Here is a 22,716-nt window from a genome sequence, read left to right as displayed (position 1 = left end):
TGTCCTGATACACACCCCCTTCTGTCCTGATAAACCCACACCCCTCCTCTGTTCTCCTCTGACAGACAGACCTGTGTGGTCAGCTTGCTGGTTCTGCGCTGGTTCAGGACCCTTGTTCTGCTCTTCCTCCTCATCATCCTCCCCATCACCTCCAGCCTCATCCAGGGTTACCAGAGTCTGATAGGAGAGAGGTCAAAGGATGTGTGACTTAGAAAGGGAGAGGAGAGAGAGACGACAGAGAGAGGAGAGAGAGACGACAGAGAGAAGAGACACGACAGAGAGAAGAGAGAAGAGACGACAGAGAGGAGAGAGAGACGACAGAGAGGAGAGAGAGACGACAGAGAGAGAGAGACGACAGAGACAGAGAGAGAGACGACAGAGAGAGGAGAGAGAGAGAGACGACAGAGAGAAGAGAGACGACAGAGAGAGGAGAGAGAAGAGACGACAGAGACAGGAGAGAGAGACGACAGAGAGGAGAGAGAGAGAGACGACAGAGACAGGAGAGAGAGAGAGACGACAGAGAGAGGAGAGGAGAGAGAGACGACAGAGACAGGAGAGAGAGACGACAGAGAGAGGAGAGGAGAGAGAGAGACGACAGAGACAGGAGAGAGAGACGACAGAGAGAGGAGAGGAGAGAGAGAGACGACAGAGACAGGAGAGAGAGACGACAGAGAGAGAGAGAGAGAGAGACGACAGAGACAGGAGAGAGAGACGACAGAGAGAGGAGAGAGAGAGAGACGACAGAGACAGGAGAGAGAGACGACAGAGAGAGGAGAGGAGAGAGAGAGACGAGGAGACAGGAGAGAGAGACGACAGAGAGAGGAGAGGAGAGAGAGAGACGACAGAGAGAGAGAGAGAGAGAGAGACGACAGAGAGGAGAAGAGAGAGAAAGAGACGACAGAGAGAGGAGAGGAGAGAGAGAGACGACAGAGAGAGGAGAGGAGAGAGAGACGACAGAGAGAGGAGAGGAGAGAGAGAGAGACGACAGAGAGAGGAGAGGAGAGAGAGACGACAGAGAGAGGAGAGGAGAGAGAGACGACAGAGAGAGGAGAGGAGAGAGAGACGACAGAGAGAGAGAGGAGAGAGACGACAGAGAGGAGAGAAGAGAGAGACAGAGAGACGACAGAGAGGAGAGAAGAGAGAGACGACAGAGAGGAGAGAGAGACGACAGAGAGAGGAGGAGAGAGAGACGAGAGAGAGAGACGACAGAGAGAGGAGAGGAGAGAGAGACGACAGAGAGAGGAGGAGAGAGAGACGACAGAGAGAGGAGAGAAGAGAGACGACATAGAGAGGAGAAAGCAAGCAGCAGATATTTCCTGACCTCTGGGTTGAAAGTGTCTCCTGATTCGTCCTCCTGGCTGAAGGGGTGTGGCTCCAGGCAAGGCCCCTCCGCTCCTTCATCCTCTCCGATCTCATCCAAAGTCACCAAGCCCTCAGTATCCACTCCGACCCTCTCCTCCCTCTCCTCCTCCCTGGTCCGTTCCTTCTCTCTACTCCTCCTCCGCCCTTTCTCTCTCTCCTTCCCTCTGTCCTTCTCTCGCTGCTTCTCCTTCACCAGTTTTTGTTTCTTAATAAGTTCTTCCTCTTCGGCGGCGTCATCAGGGTAATCCTCCTCCTCCTCGCTCACCTCATCCAAGGTGACAAGGTTACTCTTTTTCGGGGTACCCCCCTCGGACTCTCCTGTTGGGGTCTTGGTCACCTCTTGAGTTTTGGATACCTTCTTAATCTCCTTTTTCCCCTTCTTTTGGGGTGTCTTCTTACCCCCCTTTAGAGGCTTGGAGCCCCCCTGACATTTAGAGTCGGTCGTATGGTTGTCCAGAACTTGGGTCGTTTCCGTCTGATCGTCGACTGAATCTAGTATCTGGAACCCCTCCATCTCTCTGGGTAGAGAATCTCTTCGGCCTCCTTGGCCTGCGAGAGAGGAGTCGGCCATGTTGTCTTCAGTGTCTTCTAGCGAGTCAAGGATCTGGAAAGCAGAATCTTCTTCTTCGTCGTTGGAGATCTCTTCGTGTTCCTCTAGAGTAGTTTGAGGAACCTGGGAACCTGTAGATTCGGAGGCTGCAGGCGCCTGGTAACCCAGAGATAGAGATCCAGACTGTTCTTGAGTGTCTTGACTGCCCTCTTCTCCGTCTCTAGGTGTGTCATCGTCCACAGCTTCGTCGACTATCTGGAAATCACCATCATCATCAGGTACTTTATCAATAAGTGATTGCGGCACCTGGGGACCCGACACCGTCTCCACCTCTTGTAGTTGCAGGGCCTTCTGAAGGGTTCGCTCCTTGGCTGAGGCAGAAGGATGGGTCAGACCAAGCTCCAGGGGACAGGCTCCATTCTGAGCCTCGGTACCCAGAATCGAGGAACCTTTTTCAGCCTGGGTCGTCTCCTCGCTCCCCTCTAGCTCTGGAGGTTTTTCAGCGGTCGTCTCCATATCGCTTTCTGACACAGCACTTTTCTCTTCCTTGTTGTCGGTCACTGCAGTGTCCAACACTGACATCTTGTGGTGGGATGACGGTACTACATCCCCCGTGTCACATCCCTTAGTGACCACTACGACTTCCTCTTCCGACTGAGACCGAATCTCCAAGGGAACAGGCTCCGCCTCCGTATCGGCTATGCTGGTGTTTTCGTCGGCAGCTTCCTGGGTTCCTGCGGCTTCGGTTGCTACAACAACAGCTGCTGATGACCTGGTCTTGCGTCCAGAGGTGGCAGGTGGTTGAGGTTTAACTGCTGCCTTTTTTGCTGCGGCTTTTCGTGGAGTCTTCTGAGCAGGGGGGGTAGAGGAGGAGGACGTGGGTGTCTCCTTGTGCTCCAGGCTAGATTTCGGAGATGGGGTATCTGGGGTACCCCTCTTGCGTTTGGACGATCGTTTTGACCTTTCCGAGGCCTTATCTTGTGTCTTGTGTGACGAAGATGAGGATGACTGCGGTGGGTTGGTGTTCTCAGCCTCATCACCTTCCACCTCATCCACAGTAACAAACTGGTCCATGTTGAACTGGTCCAGATAGAAGGAGTTGGCTTCATCAGGGATGACGTCAGACATAAACTCATCTCCCTCGTAGCAACTAGCCTGAGGTAAAGAGAGACAGAGAAGGATGAATCCAAAGAATGAATTCATCAAAATCAAATCAAATCTTCCACAAGTTCAACAGAAGTGCTGTAGTTTGAAATCAGTTCTGTAGTTTGAAATCAGTTCAGTAGTTTGAAATCAGTTCTGTAGTTTGAAATCAGATGTATGAGAGTTTGCTACAACAGACTGTAGCGGTTATAGATTCTGTACAGAATGTGGTATTTTAAAGAAATGTTGGCGTTTGGAAAGCATCGTCGGCTCACCGTGTCTTTAGACCTGCTCCTAGAGGAGAGGGTCGTTTTACTGCTGCTACCGAGGCTCTGTGGAACCAACAGGAACATTTAGCAGGATCATTTCTCGCTCAGAAATAGAATCAAATCATAAAAAAGATAGAATTGTCATTCAGCATCACACCTTGCTTTTCTCCTTCTCCTACCTTGCTCCTCTCCTCTTCCTCTTCTTTCCTCCCCTTCTTCTTGGCGGGGCTGCCGTCGTGTCTGCTGCTCCTGCGGGAGCCAGAAGAGGAGCTAGAGGAGTTACCCTGTCTAGACGTCGAAGGATCCTGCTCCTCCTCGGAAGGAGCCCGGCTGCTTCTATGCCTTGAAGAGTCTCTCCTTTCTGCGGAGAGGCGCCGGCCTCTCCCTCCGGAAGCCTCGGTCTTCCCCTGGATGAATTCATTTTATTAGACATTTAAACATATAATGAGTTGCCTCAGTCATTAGAGTACAATACATACATTCAAATATTAGCAGAAGCTAACGTAACAGTATTGCTTCCATCCCTCTCCTCGGCCCTACATGGGCTTCCTCGAAGCAGCCACCCTGGACGCATCGTTACCCATCGCTCCCCAAAAGCCGCAGCCCTTGCAGAGGGGAACAACTACTCCAAGTCTCAGAGCGAGTGACGTCACCGACTGAAACGCTATTAGCGCGCACCACCGCTAACTAGCTAGCCATTTCACACCGGTTACAATAAGGTGCAATGAATCAGACTGTCAGTGATTCAAATCTGTCAAGGTTTAAATGATATCTGTCCCTTAAATTCACATTATTATTATGATACGTATTATGATACGTACATTCTTGTGGTCTGGTTGGCCAGATCCTGAAGGTGTCTTCTTCGTGTCGGTGGTCTTCTTGTCCGGTCGTGGCTCCTCTTTCTTCGCCGTCTCTTTCTCCCCAGTCTTCTCTTCTGACTCAGCCGGGGTCTTTTTCTCCGCCGTCTCCCCAGCTGCAGGGCTCTCCTGGTTGGGTAGAGGCTTGGCCTGGATCCCCTCTCCCTGGTTGTGTTCCTGTTTAGCCTGTTCCTCCGCCAGTCTCCCCATACGGTGTTGGTGCACCGCTGCCTCCAGGGCCTTGAGGATCTCCTCGGTGACCGGAGGAAAGTCCTGAGGTTTGTCTTCAACATTTAACTCTACCGGGACGGGAGCCGGTATTTGTGCCGGTACCAACGCAGCAAGGGTGTCAGAGTCGACGGGATTGGCCACGTTATCAGATCCCTCCACAGCGGAGATCAGACAAGGTTCTGTTGTGGCCACAGTCGTCACGGTTTCACTAGACAACGCAATGACATCACTGCCCTGTTGTGGGACCGCAGCTAGAACCTGTTCGGGTTCTGCTGCAACCTCATTGGTCGAGGCGACGCCATCGGTGCTCTGGGTTTCCATGGCGACCTCTTCCTCGGGAGCGGACACGGCAACCGTAGGTAACGAGGCGGAAATGACGACGGTCGCAGTGTCTTCCTTGTTTTCTTTTGCCTCCTCCTCAGTTTTCATCCCTCCGTCCTCTTTGGGAGGATGAGCGTTCTTCTTCTTCCCATCTTTGGTCGAGGAAATCCCACCCTCTTTCCCTCCAGACTCCGCCACCGTTGCCTTTCCGTCGGAATTCATCACCACGACGTCACTTCCTGGTTGCTTGACCTCCGCGACGATGACGTCGTCACCCGGTTGCTTGGTCGCCACGGCAACAGGCTGAGAGGATGAGACCGTAGCATTGGTGCTGGTAGTAGTGGGAGTAACAGGTTTAACTGGGGTTGTGACATCTTTAGCTACAGGCTTCTTGCCTTTGATTGGTTTCTTCTTGGCTTTGGTGCTGAAATAACAAACACGTAGATTATAAAATAAGTGATGTTTACATGCCCAGATCAGTCCGAAAGGTCTCCAGAGGAACACATGGGACAGGAGTTGTTCCCTGACAAGGAAAAACAATGGACTCTAATTGTATCCTGTGTCGTTAGAAAACAGGACGTTAATACAATGATTGGATTGGATGGACTGACGGATCAAATCTAGGAAGTTAATGAAAGGTTGAGTTAAGATATTTACCTGACAACAGATGTCTTCTGGGCTGGGGGCTGCGGTGCCTGTTGATCCTTGACCAGCAAGTTGAACTTCAGAGGGTTGTTCTGAACTACACTGGGGGACTTCTGGAAATGAAGACACACGGTCTTCGCCACCGACGACGATTCCATCTCAAAATAGATCTGAGACAGAGAGAGAAACATATATATTAAACAAACCAATTAATCCGATTTGTTATCTGTCGTCGTCCCCTGACGAATCAGAAATGTTTAAAAAATGCAGTCGGAGGTTCCAGGAGGTTCCAGGGTCCTAATTGGTTAATTGGTTAATTGGTTGCCTTCAGAAAGCATTGATATTTGAACACACATTTTGTTTATTATAAAAATGATTGTTTTTTTCCATCAATCTACAAACGATACCCCATAACGACAATCCGAAAACAGAATTTTGTTGTTGCTAATTTACAAAAAAATACAAATAAATGAAATTTACCATTTAATTTAATTTAAATTTAACATTTAATTTTTAGATTTAATTTAATTTAATTTTCAGAATTCAGACCCTTTACTCAGTACTTTGTTGAAGAACCTTTGGCAGCGATTACAATCCTAGAGTCTTCTTGGATATGACGCTACAAGCTTGGCACAACACCTTTATTTGGGGAGTTTCTCCATTTCTTCTCTGCAGATCCTCTCAAACTCTGTCAGGTTGGATGGGGAGCGTCGCTGCACAGCTATTTTCAGGTCTCTCCAGAGATGTTAGATCAGGTTCAAGTCTGGGCTCTGGCTGGTCCACTTAAGGACATTCAGAGATTGTCCCGAAGCCACCCGTACCTTGACTTGGCTGTGTGCTTAGGGTCATTGTCCTGTTAGGTGAACCTTTGTCCCACTGTGAGGTCCTGAGCGCTCTGGAGCAGGTTTTCATCAAGGATCACTCTGTACTTGGCTCCGTTTATCTTTGCCTCAATCCTGACTAGACTCCCAGTCCCTGCTGCTGAAAAACATTCCCTCAGCATGATGCTGCCACCACCAAGCTTCACCGTAGGGATGGTGCCAGGTTTCCTCCACACGTGACGCTTGTCAGGGTTTTAAAGGGAGGATTTAAAACCCTGTACTGTATCCTCCCTTTAAAACTCCAGACGTGACGCTTGGCATTCAGGCCAAAGAGTTCAATCTTGGTTTCATCAGACCAGGGAATCTTGTTTCTCATGGTCAGAGTTTTTAGGAGCCTTTTGGCAAAACTCCAAGCAGGCTGTCATGTGCCTTTTACTGAGGAGTGGCTTCCGTCTGGCCACTCTACCATAAAGGCCTGATTGGTGGAGTGCTGCAGAGATGGTTGTCCTTCTGGAAGGTTCTCCCATCTCCACAGAGGAACTCTGGAGCTCTGTCAGAGTGACCATCCGGTTCTTGGTCACCTCCCTGACCAAAGCCCTTTTCCCGATTGCTCAAGGAAGAGTCTTGGTGGTTCCAAACTTCTTCAATTTAAGATTGATTGAGGCCACTGTGTTCTTGGGGACCTTCAATACTGCAGACATTTTATCTTACCCTTCTCCAGATCTGTGCCTCGACACAATCCTGTCTCGGAGCTCTACAGACACTTCCTTTGACCTCATGGCTTGGTTTTTGCTCTGACATGCACTGTCAACTGTGGGACCTTATATAGACCAGGTGTGTGCCTTTCCAAATCATGCTCAAATCAATTGAATTTACCACAGGTGGACTCCAAACAAGTTGGAGAAACATCAAGGATGATTAATGGAAACAAGATGAACCTGAGCTCAATTTCAAGTCTCATAGCATAGGTCTGAACACTTGTGTAAATAATGTATCTGTTTTTTACATTTCAATAAATTAGCAAACATTTCTAAAAAAAAATGTTTTTGCTTTTTCATTATGGGTTAATTGTAGAGGATTTATTAATTTAATCCATTTCAGAATAAAGCTGCAATGTAACAAAATGGACAAAGTCGAGGGGTCTGAATACCTTCTGAATGCACTGTATCGCATGGTACCACTACAAGCCTAAAGTGGTTGGTTCCAGGGATCTAGTTGGTTATAATCACATGGTACCACTACAAGCCTAAAGTGGTTGGTTCCAGAGTTGAATGAAACTTGCTGGGATTTCTATTCTTCATCATGTCCAATCAACTGAATTTACCACAGGTGGACTATAATGGGGTGGCAGGATAGCCTAGTTTTTAGAACGTTGGGCTAGTAACCGAAAGGTTGCAAGTTCGAATCCCTGAGCTGACAAATCTGTCTGAACAAGGGGCTTTCGTGTCTTTGTGCAATAAAGTTGTTTGGCGCATATTCCAATCCAGCGTCTGGGCCGATGCGCTGACCAGGGTCTGGAATCCACTGGGACTGCACGATGCGCTGACCACGGTCTGGAATCCACTGGGACTGCACGATGCGCTGACCACGGTCTTGAATCCACTTGGACTGCAGATTGCATCCATTGGCGTCCGGGCCGATGCGCTGACCACGGTCTGGAATCCACTGGGACTGCACGATGCGCTGACCACGGTCTGGAATCCACTGGACTGCAGATTGCATCCTTTGGCGTCCGGGCCGATGCGCTGACCACGGTCTGGAATCCACTGGGACTGCACGATGCGCTGACCACGGTCTGGAATCCACTGGGACTGCAGATTGCATCCATTGGCGTCCGGGCCGATGCGCTGACCACGGTCTGGAATCCACTCGGACTGCACGATGCGCTGACCACGGTCTGGAATCCACTCGGACTGCAGATTGCATCCATTGGCGTCCGGGCCGATGCGCTGACCACGGTCTGGAATCCACTCGGACTGCACGATGCGCTGACCACGGTCTGGAATCCACTCGGACTGCAGATTGCATCCATTGGCGTCCGGGCCGATGCGCTGACCACGGTCTGGAATCCACTGGGACTGCACGATGCGCTGACCACGGTCTGGAATCCACTGGGACTGCACGATGCGCTGACCACGGTCTGGAATCCACTGGGACTGCACGATGCGCTGACCACGGTCTGGAATCCACTGGGACTGCACGATGCGCTGACCACGGTCTGGAATCCACTTGGACTGCACGATGCGCTGACCACGGTCTGGAATCCACTTGGACTGCACGATGAGCTGACCACGGTCTGGAATCCACTGGGACTGCACGATGCGCTGACCACGGTCTGGAATCCACTTGGACTGCACGATGCGCTGACCACGGTCTGGAATCCACTGGGACTGCACGATGCGCTGACCACGGTCTGGAATCCACTTGGGACTGCAGATTGCGTCAGGGCCGATGCGCTGACCACGGTCTGGAATCCACTTGGACTGCAGATTGCATCCTTTGAGTGGGAGTCAGTCGGACTGTGGGACTCAACACTTCATCCATTCCCATATTATCACTCACCTGCTGCTGAGGAATCTGTCCGATGGTATAGACCCGTTTCGCTCAGCAGTTGTTGTCGTCAGCGGTTGTTGTCGTCGGCGGTTGTTGTCGTCGGCGGTTGTTGTTGTAGACCCGTTTCGCTCAGCGGTTGTTGTCGTTGTCGTCGGTTGTGTAGTTTCACACTGCATGGCAATAATAACCAGCTTGTTTGTCAAGGGAAATGTGTTGTTGTTGTTGTGGTATTCTGTGTTGTGTTAAATGACGCAATGTGATTGAACTAAAACATGCTAATCTATTTCAAGCTGTGGAGGTTAAACCCACTTCTTTGCATTGGTCAACTTAATTCTTAAATCCCCACTGATGAGTATCAAAGTAGGGCGCTATGGCTTAAATATATCACGGTATAGAAAGAAAGAAGGTATTTGACGTGTATCGTACAATCTACGGCTGACCCCGTAAAACAACACATTTCACTGCACCCATCAGCGGTGTACGTGACAAAACACTCGGTTCATTTTCGTATCTTCACCTCTGGAAGGTATTGGTATCTGGATATCACCGTGGATGTATTCAGCTTTTTGGGCGACGTTCACAAATGCCCTTTTATGGAATTTAGTTATTTTAAATGAGCGATACGTCTCTTTATGGTCTCGTCTCCTTCTGAGCTGTGTCCACTTGTCCATCGCTTGTGGTACTACGTACAGCTAGCAGCATTTTAGCCACGTCACGTGCTAGCTGTCTAATCTGTTTAACCTTTTTGGGATAGGGGGCAGCATTTTCACTTTTGGATGAATAGCGTGCCCAGAGTAAACTGCCTCCCACTCTGTCCCAGATGCTAATATATGCATAGTATTATTAGTATTGGATAGAAAACACTCTGAAGTTTCTAAAAATATTTGAATGATGTCTGTGAGTATAACAGAACTCATTTATCTAATAAACGTGGAAGAAGCAACAACAACAAAAATTTATTTATAAAAAGGAATTGGGTAATTCATTCTCATTCTGAGAAACACGTATCTTTCCAACCCAGGTAGGCGACTTGATTTCAACATCGGAAACAAAAGTCAACAGGCTACTTTCAAACAGTTGCCTAAGGCCTCCCGGTGTCTGGCCCTACCCTGTTGATCAGAGACAGCGAGTCGAGGTAGGAGCCGAAGCGTTTGACGAGGTCGTGAACCTCCTGGGCTGCTGCAGTCCCTGCGGGGACGTTACTGACAATCAGAAGACGTTCCTTCAACGTTGGATCCTGTTTACAGACAGAGGGTTATAAAGGGGTTATTAACAGGTTATTAAAGCAAGGTCTAATTAAGACATAAGGCCCAAGGGGGGTGTGCTAGATGGCCAATATACCACAGCTTAGGGCTGTTCTTACGCTCGACGCATCGCCATACACCACAACCCCCCGAGGTGCCTCAATGCTTTTCTAATCTGGTTACCAACGTAATTAGAGCAGTAAAGATAAATGGTTTGGGGGACACAACAACGTAACCTCTCTAGTTAAATCTATGGACTTACCGTAGTGGTGAGGCCCTTCAGAGTGGTGTACACACCCTCCTGAAACAGAAACAACAGACACCTATGATGACTGGACTGGACTGGACTGTGTGTGTGTGTGTGTGTGTGTGCGTGTTACCTGGAGGAGGTTTGTATCAGGGCGGGTCAGCGTGAAGGTGAGGGGACAGTCTAGTAGTTTAGGAGGAGACTCTGTGTAGTTGGTCAACATAGCAAAGCTCTTCTGTTCTCTCTCCATACGGATTATGGCCTGTTGGGTCAAAAACACTCATTATCACAACAACAACAGACACCCAAGTTACGGTACTGCATCAACAACAACATCAACAGACACCCAAGTTACGGTACTGCATCAACAACAACAACAGACACCCAAGTTACGGTACTGCATCAACAACAACAACAGACACCCAAGTTAAGGTACTGCATCAACAACAACAACAGACACCCAAGTTAAGGTACTGCATCAACAACAACAGACACCCAAGTTAAGGTACTGCAACAACAACAACAGACACCCAAGTTAAGGTACTGCATCAACAACAACAACAGACACCCAAGTTAAGGTACTGCATCAACAACAACAACAGACACCCAAGTTAAGGTACTGCATCAACAACAACAACAGACACTCAAGTTAAGGTACTGCATCAACAACAACAACAGACACCCAAGTTAAGGTACTGCATCAACAACAACAACAGACACCCAAGTTAAGGTACTGCATCAACAACAACAACAGACACCCAAGTTAAGGTACTGCATCAATAACAACAGACACCCAAGTTACGGTACTGCATCAACAACAACAACAACAACAGACACCCAAGTTACGGTACTGCATCAACAACAACAACAGACACCCAAGTTACGGTACTGCATCAACAACAACAACAGACACCCAAGTTACGATACTGCATCAACAACAACAACAGACACCCAAGTTAAGGTACTGCATCAACAACAGACACCCAAGTTACGGTACTGCATCAACAACAACAGACACCCAAGTTAAGGTACTGCATCAACAACAACAGACACCCAAGTTACGGTACTGCATCAACAACAACAGACACCCAAGTTACGGTACTGCAACAACAACAGACACCCAAGTTACGGTACTGCATCAACAACAGACACCCAAGTTACATACTGCATCAACAACAACAGACACCCAAGTTACGATACTGCATCAACAACAACAGACACCCAAGTTACGGTACTGCATCAACAACAACAGACACCCAAGTTACGGTACTGCATCAACAACAACAGACACCCAAGTTAAGGTACTGCATCAACAACAACAACAGACACCCAAGTTACGGTACTGCATCAACAACAACAACAGACACCCAAGTTACGATACTGCATCAACAACAACAGACACCCAAGTTACGGTACTGCATCAACAACAACAGACACCCAAGTTACGGTACTGCATCAACAACAACAGACACCCAAGTTAAGATACTGCATCAACAACAACAACAACAGACACCCAAGTTAAGGTACTGCATCAACAACAACAACAGACACCCAAGTTAAGGTACTGCATCAACAACAACAACAACAGACACCCAAGTTAAGGTACTGCATCAACAACAACAGACACCCAAGTTAAGGTACTGCATCAACAACAACAGACACCCAAGTTAAGGTACTGCATCAACAACAACAACAACAGACACCCAAGTTAAGGTACTGCATCAACAACAACAACAACAGACACCCAAGTTAAGGTACTGCATCAACAACAACAGACACCCAAGTTAAGGTACTGCATCAACAACAACAGACACCCAAGTTAAGGTACTGCATCAACAACAACAACAACAGACACCCAAGTTAAGGTACTGCATCAACAACAACAACAACAGACACCCAAGTTAAGGTACTGCATCAACAACAACAACAACAGACACCCAAGTTAAGGTACTGCATCAACAACAACAACAACAGACACCCAAGTTAAGGTACTGCATCAACAACAACAGACACCCAAGTTAAGGTACTGCATCAACAACAACAGACACCCAAGTTAAGGTACTGCATCAACAACAACAACAGACACCCAAGTTAAGGTACTGCATCAACAACAACAACAGACACCCAAGTTAAGGTACTGCATCAACAACAACAACAACAGACACCCAAGTTAAGGTACTGCATCAACAACAACAACAACAGACACCCAAGTTAAGGTACTGCATCAACAACAACAGACACCCAAGTTAAGGTACTGCATCAACAACAACAGACACCCAAGTTAAGGTACTGCATCAACAACAACAACAGACACCCAAGTTACGGTACTGCATCAACAACAACAACAGACACCCAAGTTAAGGTACTGCATCAACAACAACAGACACCCACGTTACGGTACTGCATCAACAACAACAGACACCCACGTTACGGTACTGCATCAACAACAACAGACACCCACGTTACGGTACTGCATCAACAACAACAGACACCCACGTTACGGTACTGCATCAACAACAACAGACACCCACGTTACGGTACTGCATCAACAACAACAGACACCCAAGTTAAGGTACTGCATCAACAACTATTTAGCCGTCTTGATTTTGACATTATGTTTGAGGAAAAGAACACCACATTAGACAAGTCAAAATGTGTTTTTTTTTTCAAATGGAAATTAGCTTTAAAACAACTGAAATGTTTCAGCTCCATGGAGAAATTGTCTTAAAATGAAAGAATTCCTCAACACTGCCAAGTTGAGGGCCTCTAAATTCTCTCCAACTCCAGCCATGCCGATTGTGCCCACGCCCCCCCACCCACCTTTTGAGCAATAAAAACCCTACAGACACACAGAGACAGAGACACAGAGAAACAGAGATAGAGAGAGACAGAGACACACACAGAGAGACAGAGACAGAGAGAGACAGATACACAGAGAGAGAGAGAGAGACAGAGAGAGAGACAAACAGCCAACCTACCCATCTCTGGTTGGGCAGAATGAAACAGTTGTAGAGTCCAGGTTTATATCCGTAAGGCTTCACCAGAGCCAGAACATCTTCCTCTGTATAGCCAGTTTCTGGTAAACCTTCGATCTTCACAAACCTATTATTCGCAATGTCAGGCTAAACACGGAAAAGAGGAGAGGGAGAAAGACGGATCAGTTTGTTTCTGACCCCATAGACCCAGGTTCAGAGTCACTGATAATTCATGTTTCTCTGTTTTTAATGTCGTGGAGCCGAAGACATATTTCCTAATTACGTTTTTTTCTGATTCTAATTACAGGAACAAATATGACTTTATTTAGGGCCATACGACTGAAAACATACGGCACGTTTCAGATAGAGATCTGGCCCCGGTGCGTGACCTAAACACCTCCTGGGCCCTTCTCCAGTGACCTGGCATATTGCCTCGCTGAACACGCTCTGACAAAGGCTGCTGGGACTTTGGCTAGTTTACTCCTCCTACCTGCTCGCTACAAGTCCTTAGTGTCTAGAGATCTGGAGCTCACAGACACTCCCTGGAGAGAAGAAGAAGCCCAAAACGTACCTGCTGAGGACCGAGGGGACTTTTCCCCTTGGACTTGGTATTAGCTCCACACACCTTGGGTGTGTTCTTGGTACCGGTAGTTTGGGGTTTAGTTGCGGTCGTTGAAGACTTGGTAGATGTTTTAGTTGACTTGGTGGTGCCGGTCTGGGACTGGGCTGCTGTCGCTTTCCTGAGGGAGAGGGGAAGGGGGAAGAGAGAGAGGGGAAGGGGGAAGAGAGATAGAGAGGGGAAGGGGGAAGAGAGAGAGAGAGAGGGAGGGGAAAGAGAGAGAGAGAGGGGAAGGGGGAAGAGAGAGAGAGAGAGAGGGGAAAGGGGAAGAGAGAGAGAGAGGGGAAGGGGAAGGGAGAGAGAGAGGGAAAGGGGAAGAGAGAGAGAGAGGGGAAGGGGGAAGGGAGAGAGAGAGGGGAAGGGAGAGAGAGAGGGAAGGGGGAAGGAGAGAGAGAGGGGAAGGGGGAAGGAGAGAGAGGGAAAGGGGGAAGGGAGAGAGAGGGAAAGGGGGAAGGGAGAGAGGGAGGGGAAGGGAGAGAGGGAGGGGAAGGGGGAAGGGAGAGAGAGAGGGAAAGGGGAAGAGAGAGAGAGAGGGGAAGGGGGAAGGGAGAGAGAGAGGGAAGGGGAAGGGAGAGAGAGAGGGGAAGGGGGAAGGGAGAGAGGGGAAGGGGGAAGGGAGAGAGAGAGGGGAAAGGGGAAGAGAGGGAGAGAGGGAAGGGGGAAGGAGAGAGAGAGGGAAAGGGGAAGAGAGGGGAAAGGGGAAGAGAGAGAGAGAGAGGAAGGGGGAAGGGAGAGAGAGAGGGGAAGGGGGAAGGGAGAGAGAGAGGGAAGGGAGAGAGGGAGGGGAAGGGAGAGAGAGAGGGGAAAGGGGAAGAGAGAGAGAGAGGGGAAAGGGGAAGAGAGAGAGGGGAAAGGGGAAGAGAGAGAGAGAGGGGAAGGGGGAAGGGAGAGAGAGAGAGGAAGGGGGAAGGGAGAGAGAGAGGGGAAGGGGGAAGGAGAGAGAGAGGGGAAAGGGGAAGAGAGGGAGAGAGGGGAAGGGGGAAGGGAGAGAGGGGAAGGGAGAGAGAGAGGGGAAAGGGGAAGAGAGGGGAAAGGGGAAGAGAGAGAGAGAGAGGAAGGGGGAAGGGAGAGAGAGAGGGGAAGGGGGAAGGGAGAGAGAGAGGGGAAGGGAGAGAGGGAGGGGAAGGAGAGAGAGAGGGGAAAGGGGAAGAGAGAGAGAGAGGGGAAAGGGGAAGAGAGAGAGGGGAAAGGGTAAGAGAGAGAGGGGAAAGGGGAAGAGAGAGAGAGAGAGGAAGGGGGAAGGGAGAGAGAGAGGGGAAGGGGGAAGGGAGAGAGAGAGGGGAAGGGGGAAGGGGAAGGGAGAGAGAGAGGGGAAGGGGGAAGAGAGAGAGAGAGTACATATATACATTGTATTTTATACCCATTTAATGAAGGATCTCACACCGAATATATAGAGGTGACTAATGATATACTGAATATATAGAGTTGACTAATGATATACCGAATATATAGAGGTGACTAATTATATACCGAATATATAGAGGTGACTAATTATATACCGAATATATAGAGTTGACTAATGATATACTGAATATATAGAGTTGACTAATGATATACTGAATATATAGAGGTGACTAATTATATACCGAATATATAGAGGTGACTAATGATATACCGAATATATAGAGTTGACTAATGATATACTGAATATATAGAGTTGACTAATGATATACTGAATATATAGAGTTGACTAATTATATACTGAATATATAGAGTTGACTAATTATATACTGAATATATAGAGTTGATTAATGATAGTGAATATATAGAGGTGACTAATTGTATACCGAATATATAGAGTTGATTAATGATACCGAATATATAGTTGATTAATGATACCGAATATATAGAGTTGATTAATGATAGTGAATATATAGAGGTGACTAATTATATACCGAATATATAGAGTTGATTAATGATACCGAATATATAGAGTTGATTAATGATACCGAATATATAGAGTTGATTAATGATAGTGAATATATAGAGGTGACTAATTATATACTGAATATATAGAGTTGATTAATGATAGTGAATATATAGAGTTGATTAATTATTTATTAAATATATATGTATCTATATATATATATATATATATATATATATAGAGTTGACTAATTATATACTGAATATATATAGTGAACGATGTCATAGTGAATGTATAGAGTGAACTAATGATGTCATAGTGAATGTATAGAGTAAACTAATGATGTCATAGTGAATGTATAGAGTGAATGATGTCATAGTGAATATATAGAGTTAAATAATGATGTCATAGTGAATGTATAGAGTTAAATAATGTCATAGTGAATATATAGAGTTAACTAATGATGTCATAGTGAATGTATAGAGTTAAATAATGATGTCATAGTGAATATATAGAGTTAACTAATGATGTCAATGTGAATATATAGAGTGAATGATGTCATAGTGAATATATAGAGTTAAATAATGATGTCATAGTGAATATATAGAGTGAATGATGTCATAGTGAATATATAGAGTTAAATAATTCTGTTACCTTTCAGAAGAAGACTTCTTGGCCCGGTCCAGTTCCTTTGAGTCCTCCAGCAGAGTCTCTTCCTCCATCCGTATGATAACGACCTGGCCTCTGATGGTCAGGGTCTTACAGCTAGCCAGCAGTCTGGCATCCTCCTCTTTCTCAAACATTACTGATGCCTACAGGGGGGAGTGGAGAGAGAGAGAGGGGGGTGGCAAGAGGGAGGATGGAGAGAGGGAGGGGGGTGGAGAGAGAGAGAGGGGGGATGGAGAGAGAGGGAGGGGGGGGTGGAGAGAGAGAGGGGGTGGAGAGAGAGAGAGGGGGATGGAGAGAGGGAGAGGGGGGTGGAGAGAGAGAGGGGGATGGAGAGAGGGAGAGAGGGGGGAGTGGAGAGAGAGAGAGGGGGATGGAGAGAGAGAGAGGGGATGGAGAGAGAGGGGGATGGAGAGAGAGAGAGGGGATGGAGAGAGAGAGGGATGGAGAGAGAGAGAGGGGATGGAGAGAGAGAGGGGATGGAGAGAGAGAGAGGGGATGGAGAGAGGGAGGGAGGGGGACGGAGAGAAGAGAGAGATGTATTTGTGGTTGATAGTTGTGTCTATGTAACAGTGTCCAGTTTTAATAACCTCCTTGTGGGGACTGGGGGAACAACAACAAGGGGAAGGACTGGGGGGGGCGGAGTCACCAACAAGGGGAAGGACTGGGGGGGGGGTCACCAACAAGGGGAAGGACTGGGACATCATGAAATAGACACAATAAGGGGTAATATCAGGTGAATGGGGTACTCTACATTGAAATAGAGACAATAAGGGGTACTCTACATTGAAATAGAGACAATAAGGGGTACTCTACATTGAAATAGAGACAATAAGGGGTAATAACTAATGTACCTGCTGTATGGACTTGAGCAGGATGATGTTCTTGATCTTTCCGAAGGGTTCTACGGCCTTCATCACCTCATCATGAGCTGTGTGCTGAGGGATATTCATCAGTTTTAACAGAGCTGAGGTCCCTGGGCCTCGTTTCTTCTTAGTCTAGAGAAAACAGGAGGAGAGAGAGAGAGGTACTGTTAGTGAGCTGTGTGTAGGGTATATTCTTTAGTCTTAACTTCTTGGATATAGGGGGCGCTCTTTTAATTTATGGATAAAAAAACGTGCCCGTTTTAAGCGCAATATTTTGTCACGAAAAGATGCTCGACTATGCATATAATTGGCAGCTTTGGAAAGAAAACACTAAGGTTTCCAAAACTGCAAAGATATTATCTGTGAGTGCCACAGAACTCATGCTACAGGCGAAACCAAGATGATACTTTAACCAGGAAATGGGCAGAATTTTCGAAGCTCTGTTTTCTATTGTCTCCTTATATGGCTGTGAATGCGCCGGGAATGAGCCTGCCCTTCCTATCGTTTCTCCAAGGTGTCTACAGCATTGTGACGTATTTGTAGGCATATCATTGGAAGATTGGCCATAAGAGACTACATTTACCACTGGTCCGCCCAGTGTCCTTTGTGTAAATTAGTGCGTAATCTTCAGCCACAGGCATTTTCTCCTGGGATTCAGAGGGGATAGCAGACTTCCACGAATGATATATCATCGAAGAGATATGTGAAAAACACCTTGAGGATTGGTCCTAAACAACGTTTGCCATGTTTCAGTCGATATTATGGAGTTAATTTGGAAAAAAGTTAGACGTTTTGAAGACTGAATTTTCGTTTTTTTTTTGGTAGCCAAACGTGACGCACCAAACGGAGCAATTTCTCCGAAACAAATAATCTTTCAGGAAAAACTGAGCATTTGCTATCTAACTCATTGAAAACATCTGAAGTTCTTCAAAAAGGTAATGATTTTATTTGAATGATTTTCTGGTTTTTGTAAAAATGTTGCCAGCTAATGCTAACGCTAGCATGCTACGCTAGCATGCTACGCTAGCATGCTACGGTAGCATGCTACGGTAACATGCTACGCTAACAGCGCTAGCTGTTACACAAATGCTTATTTTGCAATGGTTGAGAAGCATATTTTGAAAATCTGAGATGACAGTGTTGAAGGCTAAAGCTTGAGAGCTAGCATATTAATTTCATTTGCGATTTTCATGAATAGTTAACGTTGCGTTATGGTAATGAGCTTGAGGCTGTATTCACGATCCCGGATCCGGGATAGCTCGACGCAACAGGTTAACAGAGCTGAGGTCCCTGGGCCTCGTTTCTTCTTAGTCTAGAGAAAACAGGAGGAGAGAGAGAGGACAGGAGGAGAGAGAGAGAGAGGAGAGAGAGGACAGAGACAGAGAGAGAGAGAGAGAGGACAGAGAGAGAGAGAGAGAGACAGAGAAGGAGAGAGAGAGAGAGGACAGAGAAGGAGAGAGAGAGAGAGAAGAGGAGAGAGAAGACAGAGAGAGAGAGAGAGAGAGAGGACAGAGAAGGAGAGAGAGAGAGAGAGAGAGAGAGAGAGAGAGGGAGAGGAGAGAGAGAGAGAGAGAGAGAGAGAGAGAGAGGACAGAGAGAGAGAGAGAGAGAGACAGAGAGAGAGAGAGAGAGAGAGAGAGAGGACAGAGAGAGAGAGAGAGAGAGAGAGAGAGAGAAGCAGCCACTCCTCACTACTAAAGATTCATGAGAAGAAACATTCACACAGACTGGGACGTGCGATGTTGCCATAGATATTTCTCCCTGCTTGCATTGCTGCTTCTTCTTTGGCATTGAGTCAAACAGACAGCAGGTGGTGACAGTATCACGAACCAATGGCAGCTGAGAGTAAAATCTCACACTCATTTTCGTCAGCAACCGCTGAATAGCAGAACGCAACAGTCAAATAATATTACGAGAAAATATTCATATTCATGAAATCACAAGTGCAATATTGCAAAACACAGCCTTTTGTTAATCCACCTGTCGTCTCATAATTTAGAAATTATGCTTTACAGCGAAAGCACTCCAAGCGTTTGTGTAAGTTTATCGATAGCCTAGCATAGCATTATGTACACTTAGCATTAAGTAGCTAGGTCACGAAAATCAGAAAAGCAATCAAATGAACCGTTTACCTTTGATGATCTTCGGATGTTTTCACTCACGAGACTCCCAGTTAGACAGCAAATGTTCCTTTTGTTCCATAAAGATTATTTTTTTATACCCAAAATACCGACGTTTGTTTGTGGCGTTATGTTCAGAAATCCACAGGAAAGAGCGTCACGACAACGCAGACGGAAATTCCAAATAGTCTTCATAACAGAAACATGTCAAACATTTCATTCCTCAGGTAGTTTTTAAAATATATATTCGATAATATATCAACCGAGTGTGTAGGTTTTTCAATAGGACAGGGAGGAACAATGGCCGCTTTACTCTGTAGCGAAAAAACTCACTCCGAGAGACCTGTCCACTTACGCAATGTGATCTTTCACACTCATTTTTCAGAATAAAAGCCTGAAACTATGTCTAAAAACTGTTGACACCTTAGGGAAGCCATAGAAAAAGGAATCTGGTTGATATCCCTTTAAATGGAGGATGGAGGCATGCATAGGAACAGAAGGGTTTCAAAATAAGAGTCACTTCCTGATTGGATTTTCCTCAGGGTTTCGCCTGCAATATCAGTTCTGTTATACTCACAGACAATATTTTGACAGTTTTGGAAACTTTATAGAGTGTTTTCTATCCTAATCTGTCAATTATATGCATATTCTAGCTTCTGGGCCTGAGAAATAGGCTGTTTACTTTGGGAACGTTATTTTTCCAAACATAAAAATAGTGCCCCCTAGCTTCGAGAGGTTTTAACAGTTTCATTTAAACGTCTGGTGGACAAAATCCACACCTTGGTAGAAGTGGAGCTGGATGACTTGGAGGGAGAGGACGATTTCCTGGTTGATGACCTTCCAGATCCGAGCTTGCTTCCTGACTTGGACATTCCCGTTTCAGTTTTCCGAGAGGCACCTCCCTTCGAGGAGGAAGAGGAGGCGGTGGCTCCCTTCTTCTTGGCGAGCTCTGCCAGGAGGGCAGGGGCGAGGGACTGCATCATAACTTCTAGACTGGTGTTCTCCGTCAGGGAGAGGCCAGCTGGAAGGGGAGACATGGGTTACAGAGAGGCCAGCTGGAAGGGGAGGGGGAGACATGGGTAACAGAGAGAGGCCAGCTGGAAGGGGAGAGGGAGACATGGGTAACAGAGAGAGGCCAGCTGGAAGGGGAGGGGGAGACATGGGTAACAGAGAGAGGCCAGCTGGAAGGGGAGGGGAAAACACTCAAATGAACATTAAAAAAATCCCCATCAACATCTGTCTGTTTAGGCATGAGACATTATTTTTTGCATGGGCATGTCGGCCTTCTGCACCTGTGGCAGAACTACAGAGCTGTTTGTCCAGTCCAGGAGAACATCCCGAAAATCCATCTACTCGCAAAAATATCTGTAACGTCAGAATGGTTTGGGCCTACAAAACAAATATTTCCCTAACTAACCACCGTGAGGTGACCCAGTCACGGACTGTTCTCTCTGCTACCGCACGGCAAGCGGTACCGGAGCACCACGTCTGGGTCCAAGAGGCTTCGAAACAGCTTCCACCCCCAAGACATAAGACTAATGAACATCTAGTCATATGGCTACCCAGACTATTTGCATTGCTACCCTGTTATTATCTCTGTATGAGAGAGGTCATTTTCATCGTACACTTCAACTATGACGGACAAGATGAGAAAAACAAATCCAGAAAATCACATTGTAGGATTTTTAATGAATTTATTTGCAAATTATGGTGGAAAATAAGTATTTGGTCAATAACAAAAGTTTCTCAATACTTTGTTATATACCATTTGTTGGCAATGACAGTACTGTCAATACTGTATTACCTCAATGACCTCGACTAACCGATGCCCCAGCACATTGACTCACATTGACTGTACCGTAATACCCTGTATATAGTCTCCACATTGACTCTGTACCAGTACCCCCTGTATATAGCCTCCACATTGACTCTGTACCGGTACCCCCTGCATATAGCCTCCACATTAACTCTGTACCGTAACACCCTGTATATAGTCCCCACATTGACTCAGTACTAGTACCCCCTGTATGTAGCCTCCACATTGACTCTGTACCGGTACCCCCTGCATATAGCCTCCACATTGACTCTGTACCGTAACACCCTGTATATAGCCTCCACATTGACTCTGTACCGTAATACCCTGTATATAGCCTCCACATTGACTCTGTACCGTAACACCCTGTATATAGCCTCCACATTGACTCTGTACCGTAACACCCTGTACCCTGTATATAGCCTCCACATTGACTCTGTACCGTAAGCCTACCCTGTATATAGCCTCCACATTGACTCTGTACCCCTGTAATACCCTGTATATAGTCTCGCTGTTAGCCTCGCTGTTATTTACTGCTCTGTAATTATTTGTTATTTTACTTTTCTTAAAATGAAAAATGACTCCAGTGTGTGTGTGTGTGTGTGTGTGTGTCTCACCAGATGACTCCAGTGTGTGTCTCACCAGATGACTCCAGTGTGTGTGTCTCACCAGATGACTCCAGTGTGTTTCTTGGCCAGTCTCTCAGCACTGTTTTCTTGGCCAGTCTCTCAGCACTGTTAGACTTCGGCAGGCTGCTCCTCCTCGTCGTCTCCCGACGTTCCCTCGCTCTCTCCCGCTCATAGCTCCTAGAGCGCGACCTGGATGAAGGAATAGGAATATTCATATTAACTCATTTAAAATAGGAATATTCATACATATTAACTCATTAAAGAGAGGAATATTCATACATATTAACTCATTTAACTTCTTTGGGACTGGGGGGCATTATTGAGTAGCTTGGATGAATAAGGTTCCCAGAGTAAACTACCTCAGCCATAAAAGCTAGAATATGCATATAATTAGTAGATTTGGGGGAAAAACACTCTGAAGTTTCTAAAACTGTTTGAATGATGTCTGTGAGTATAACAGAACTCATATGGTTTGTAGTTTTTCCAACTCATTGCCTATCGAATATACAGTTTCTATCAGGTCATAATGCACTTCCATCCACTAGATGTCAACAGTCTTTCGAACCTGGTTTCAGGCTTCTACTGTGAAGGGGGAGAGAATGAGAGGGGGAGTCAGAGGTCTGCCAGAGTGGCATGAGCTGGTCACGCGCGTTCATGTGAGAGGGACCTGCGTTTCACTGCAATTCTATCTACAGACATTTCTGAAGACAAAGGAATTCTCCGGTTGGAACATTATTGAATTGTTTGGTGTGCTTTCGCAGTAAAGCCTTTTTGAAATCGGACAGTGTGGCTGGATTTACAACAAGAGTATCTTCAAAATGGTGAAAAATACTTGTATATTTGAGGAATTTTAATTATGGGATTTCTGTTGTTTTGAATTTGGAGCCATGCAATTTCACAGGATGTTGGCGAGGTGGG

The 22,716-nt window shown here is 46.6% G+C and overlaps 1 protein-coding gene across 1 annotated transcript in view; it reads right to left on the bottom strand.

Moving 5' to 3' along the window:
• The window catches only part of LOC112240053 (zinc finger protein 638), a 40,962-nt gene that overhangs the window by 9,013 nt on the left and 9,233 nt on the right, over nucleotides 1–22,716 (bottom strand). The window contains exons 6-20 of the mRNA XM_042329314.1: nucleotides 21,839–21,987; nucleotides 20,136–20,377; nucleotides 17,225–17,368; nucleotides 16,359–16,516; nucleotides 13,790–13,958; nucleotides 13,222–13,365; nucleotides 10,377–10,505; nucleotides 10,259–10,297; nucleotides 9,861–9,989; nucleotides 5,391–5,548; nucleotides 4,146–5,157; nucleotides 3,504–3,731; nucleotides 3,331–3,387; nucleotides 1,322–3,067; nucleotides 72–177 (exon numbers count right to left, since the gene is read on the bottom strand). Coding sequence (XP_042185248.1) covers nucleotides 72–177; nucleotides 1,322–3,067; nucleotides 3,331–3,387; nucleotides 3,504–3,731; nucleotides 4,146–5,157; nucleotides 5,391–5,548; nucleotides 9,861–9,989; nucleotides 10,259–10,297; nucleotides 10,377–10,505; nucleotides 13,222–13,365; nucleotides 13,790–13,958; nucleotides 16,359–16,516; nucleotides 17,225–17,368; nucleotides 20,136–20,377; nucleotides 21,839–21,987 — 4,610 coding nt within the window. The remainder of the gene's footprint in view (nucleotides 1–71; nucleotides 178–1,321; nucleotides 3,068–3,330; nucleotides 3,388–3,503; nucleotides 3,732–4,145; nucleotides 5,158–5,390; nucleotides 5,549–9,860; nucleotides 9,990–10,258; nucleotides 10,298–10,376; nucleotides 10,506–13,221; nucleotides 13,366–13,789; nucleotides 13,959–16,358; nucleotides 16,517–17,224; nucleotides 17,369–20,135; nucleotides 20,378–21,838; nucleotides 21,988–22,716) is intronic.

The sequence above is a fragment of the Oncorhynchus tshawytscha genome, linkage group LG10 (genome assembly GCF_018296145.1).
Source record: "Oncorhynchus tshawytscha isolate Ot180627B linkage group LG10, Otsh_v2.0, whole genome shotgun sequence".
Taxonomy (NCBI): Eukaryota; Metazoa; Chordata; class Actinopteri; order Salmoniformes; family Salmonidae; genus Oncorhynchus; species Oncorhynchus tshawytscha.
The sequence above is the reverse complement of the archived record's forward strand: the minus strand, read 5'-3'. Positions and strand labels throughout refer to the sequence as shown.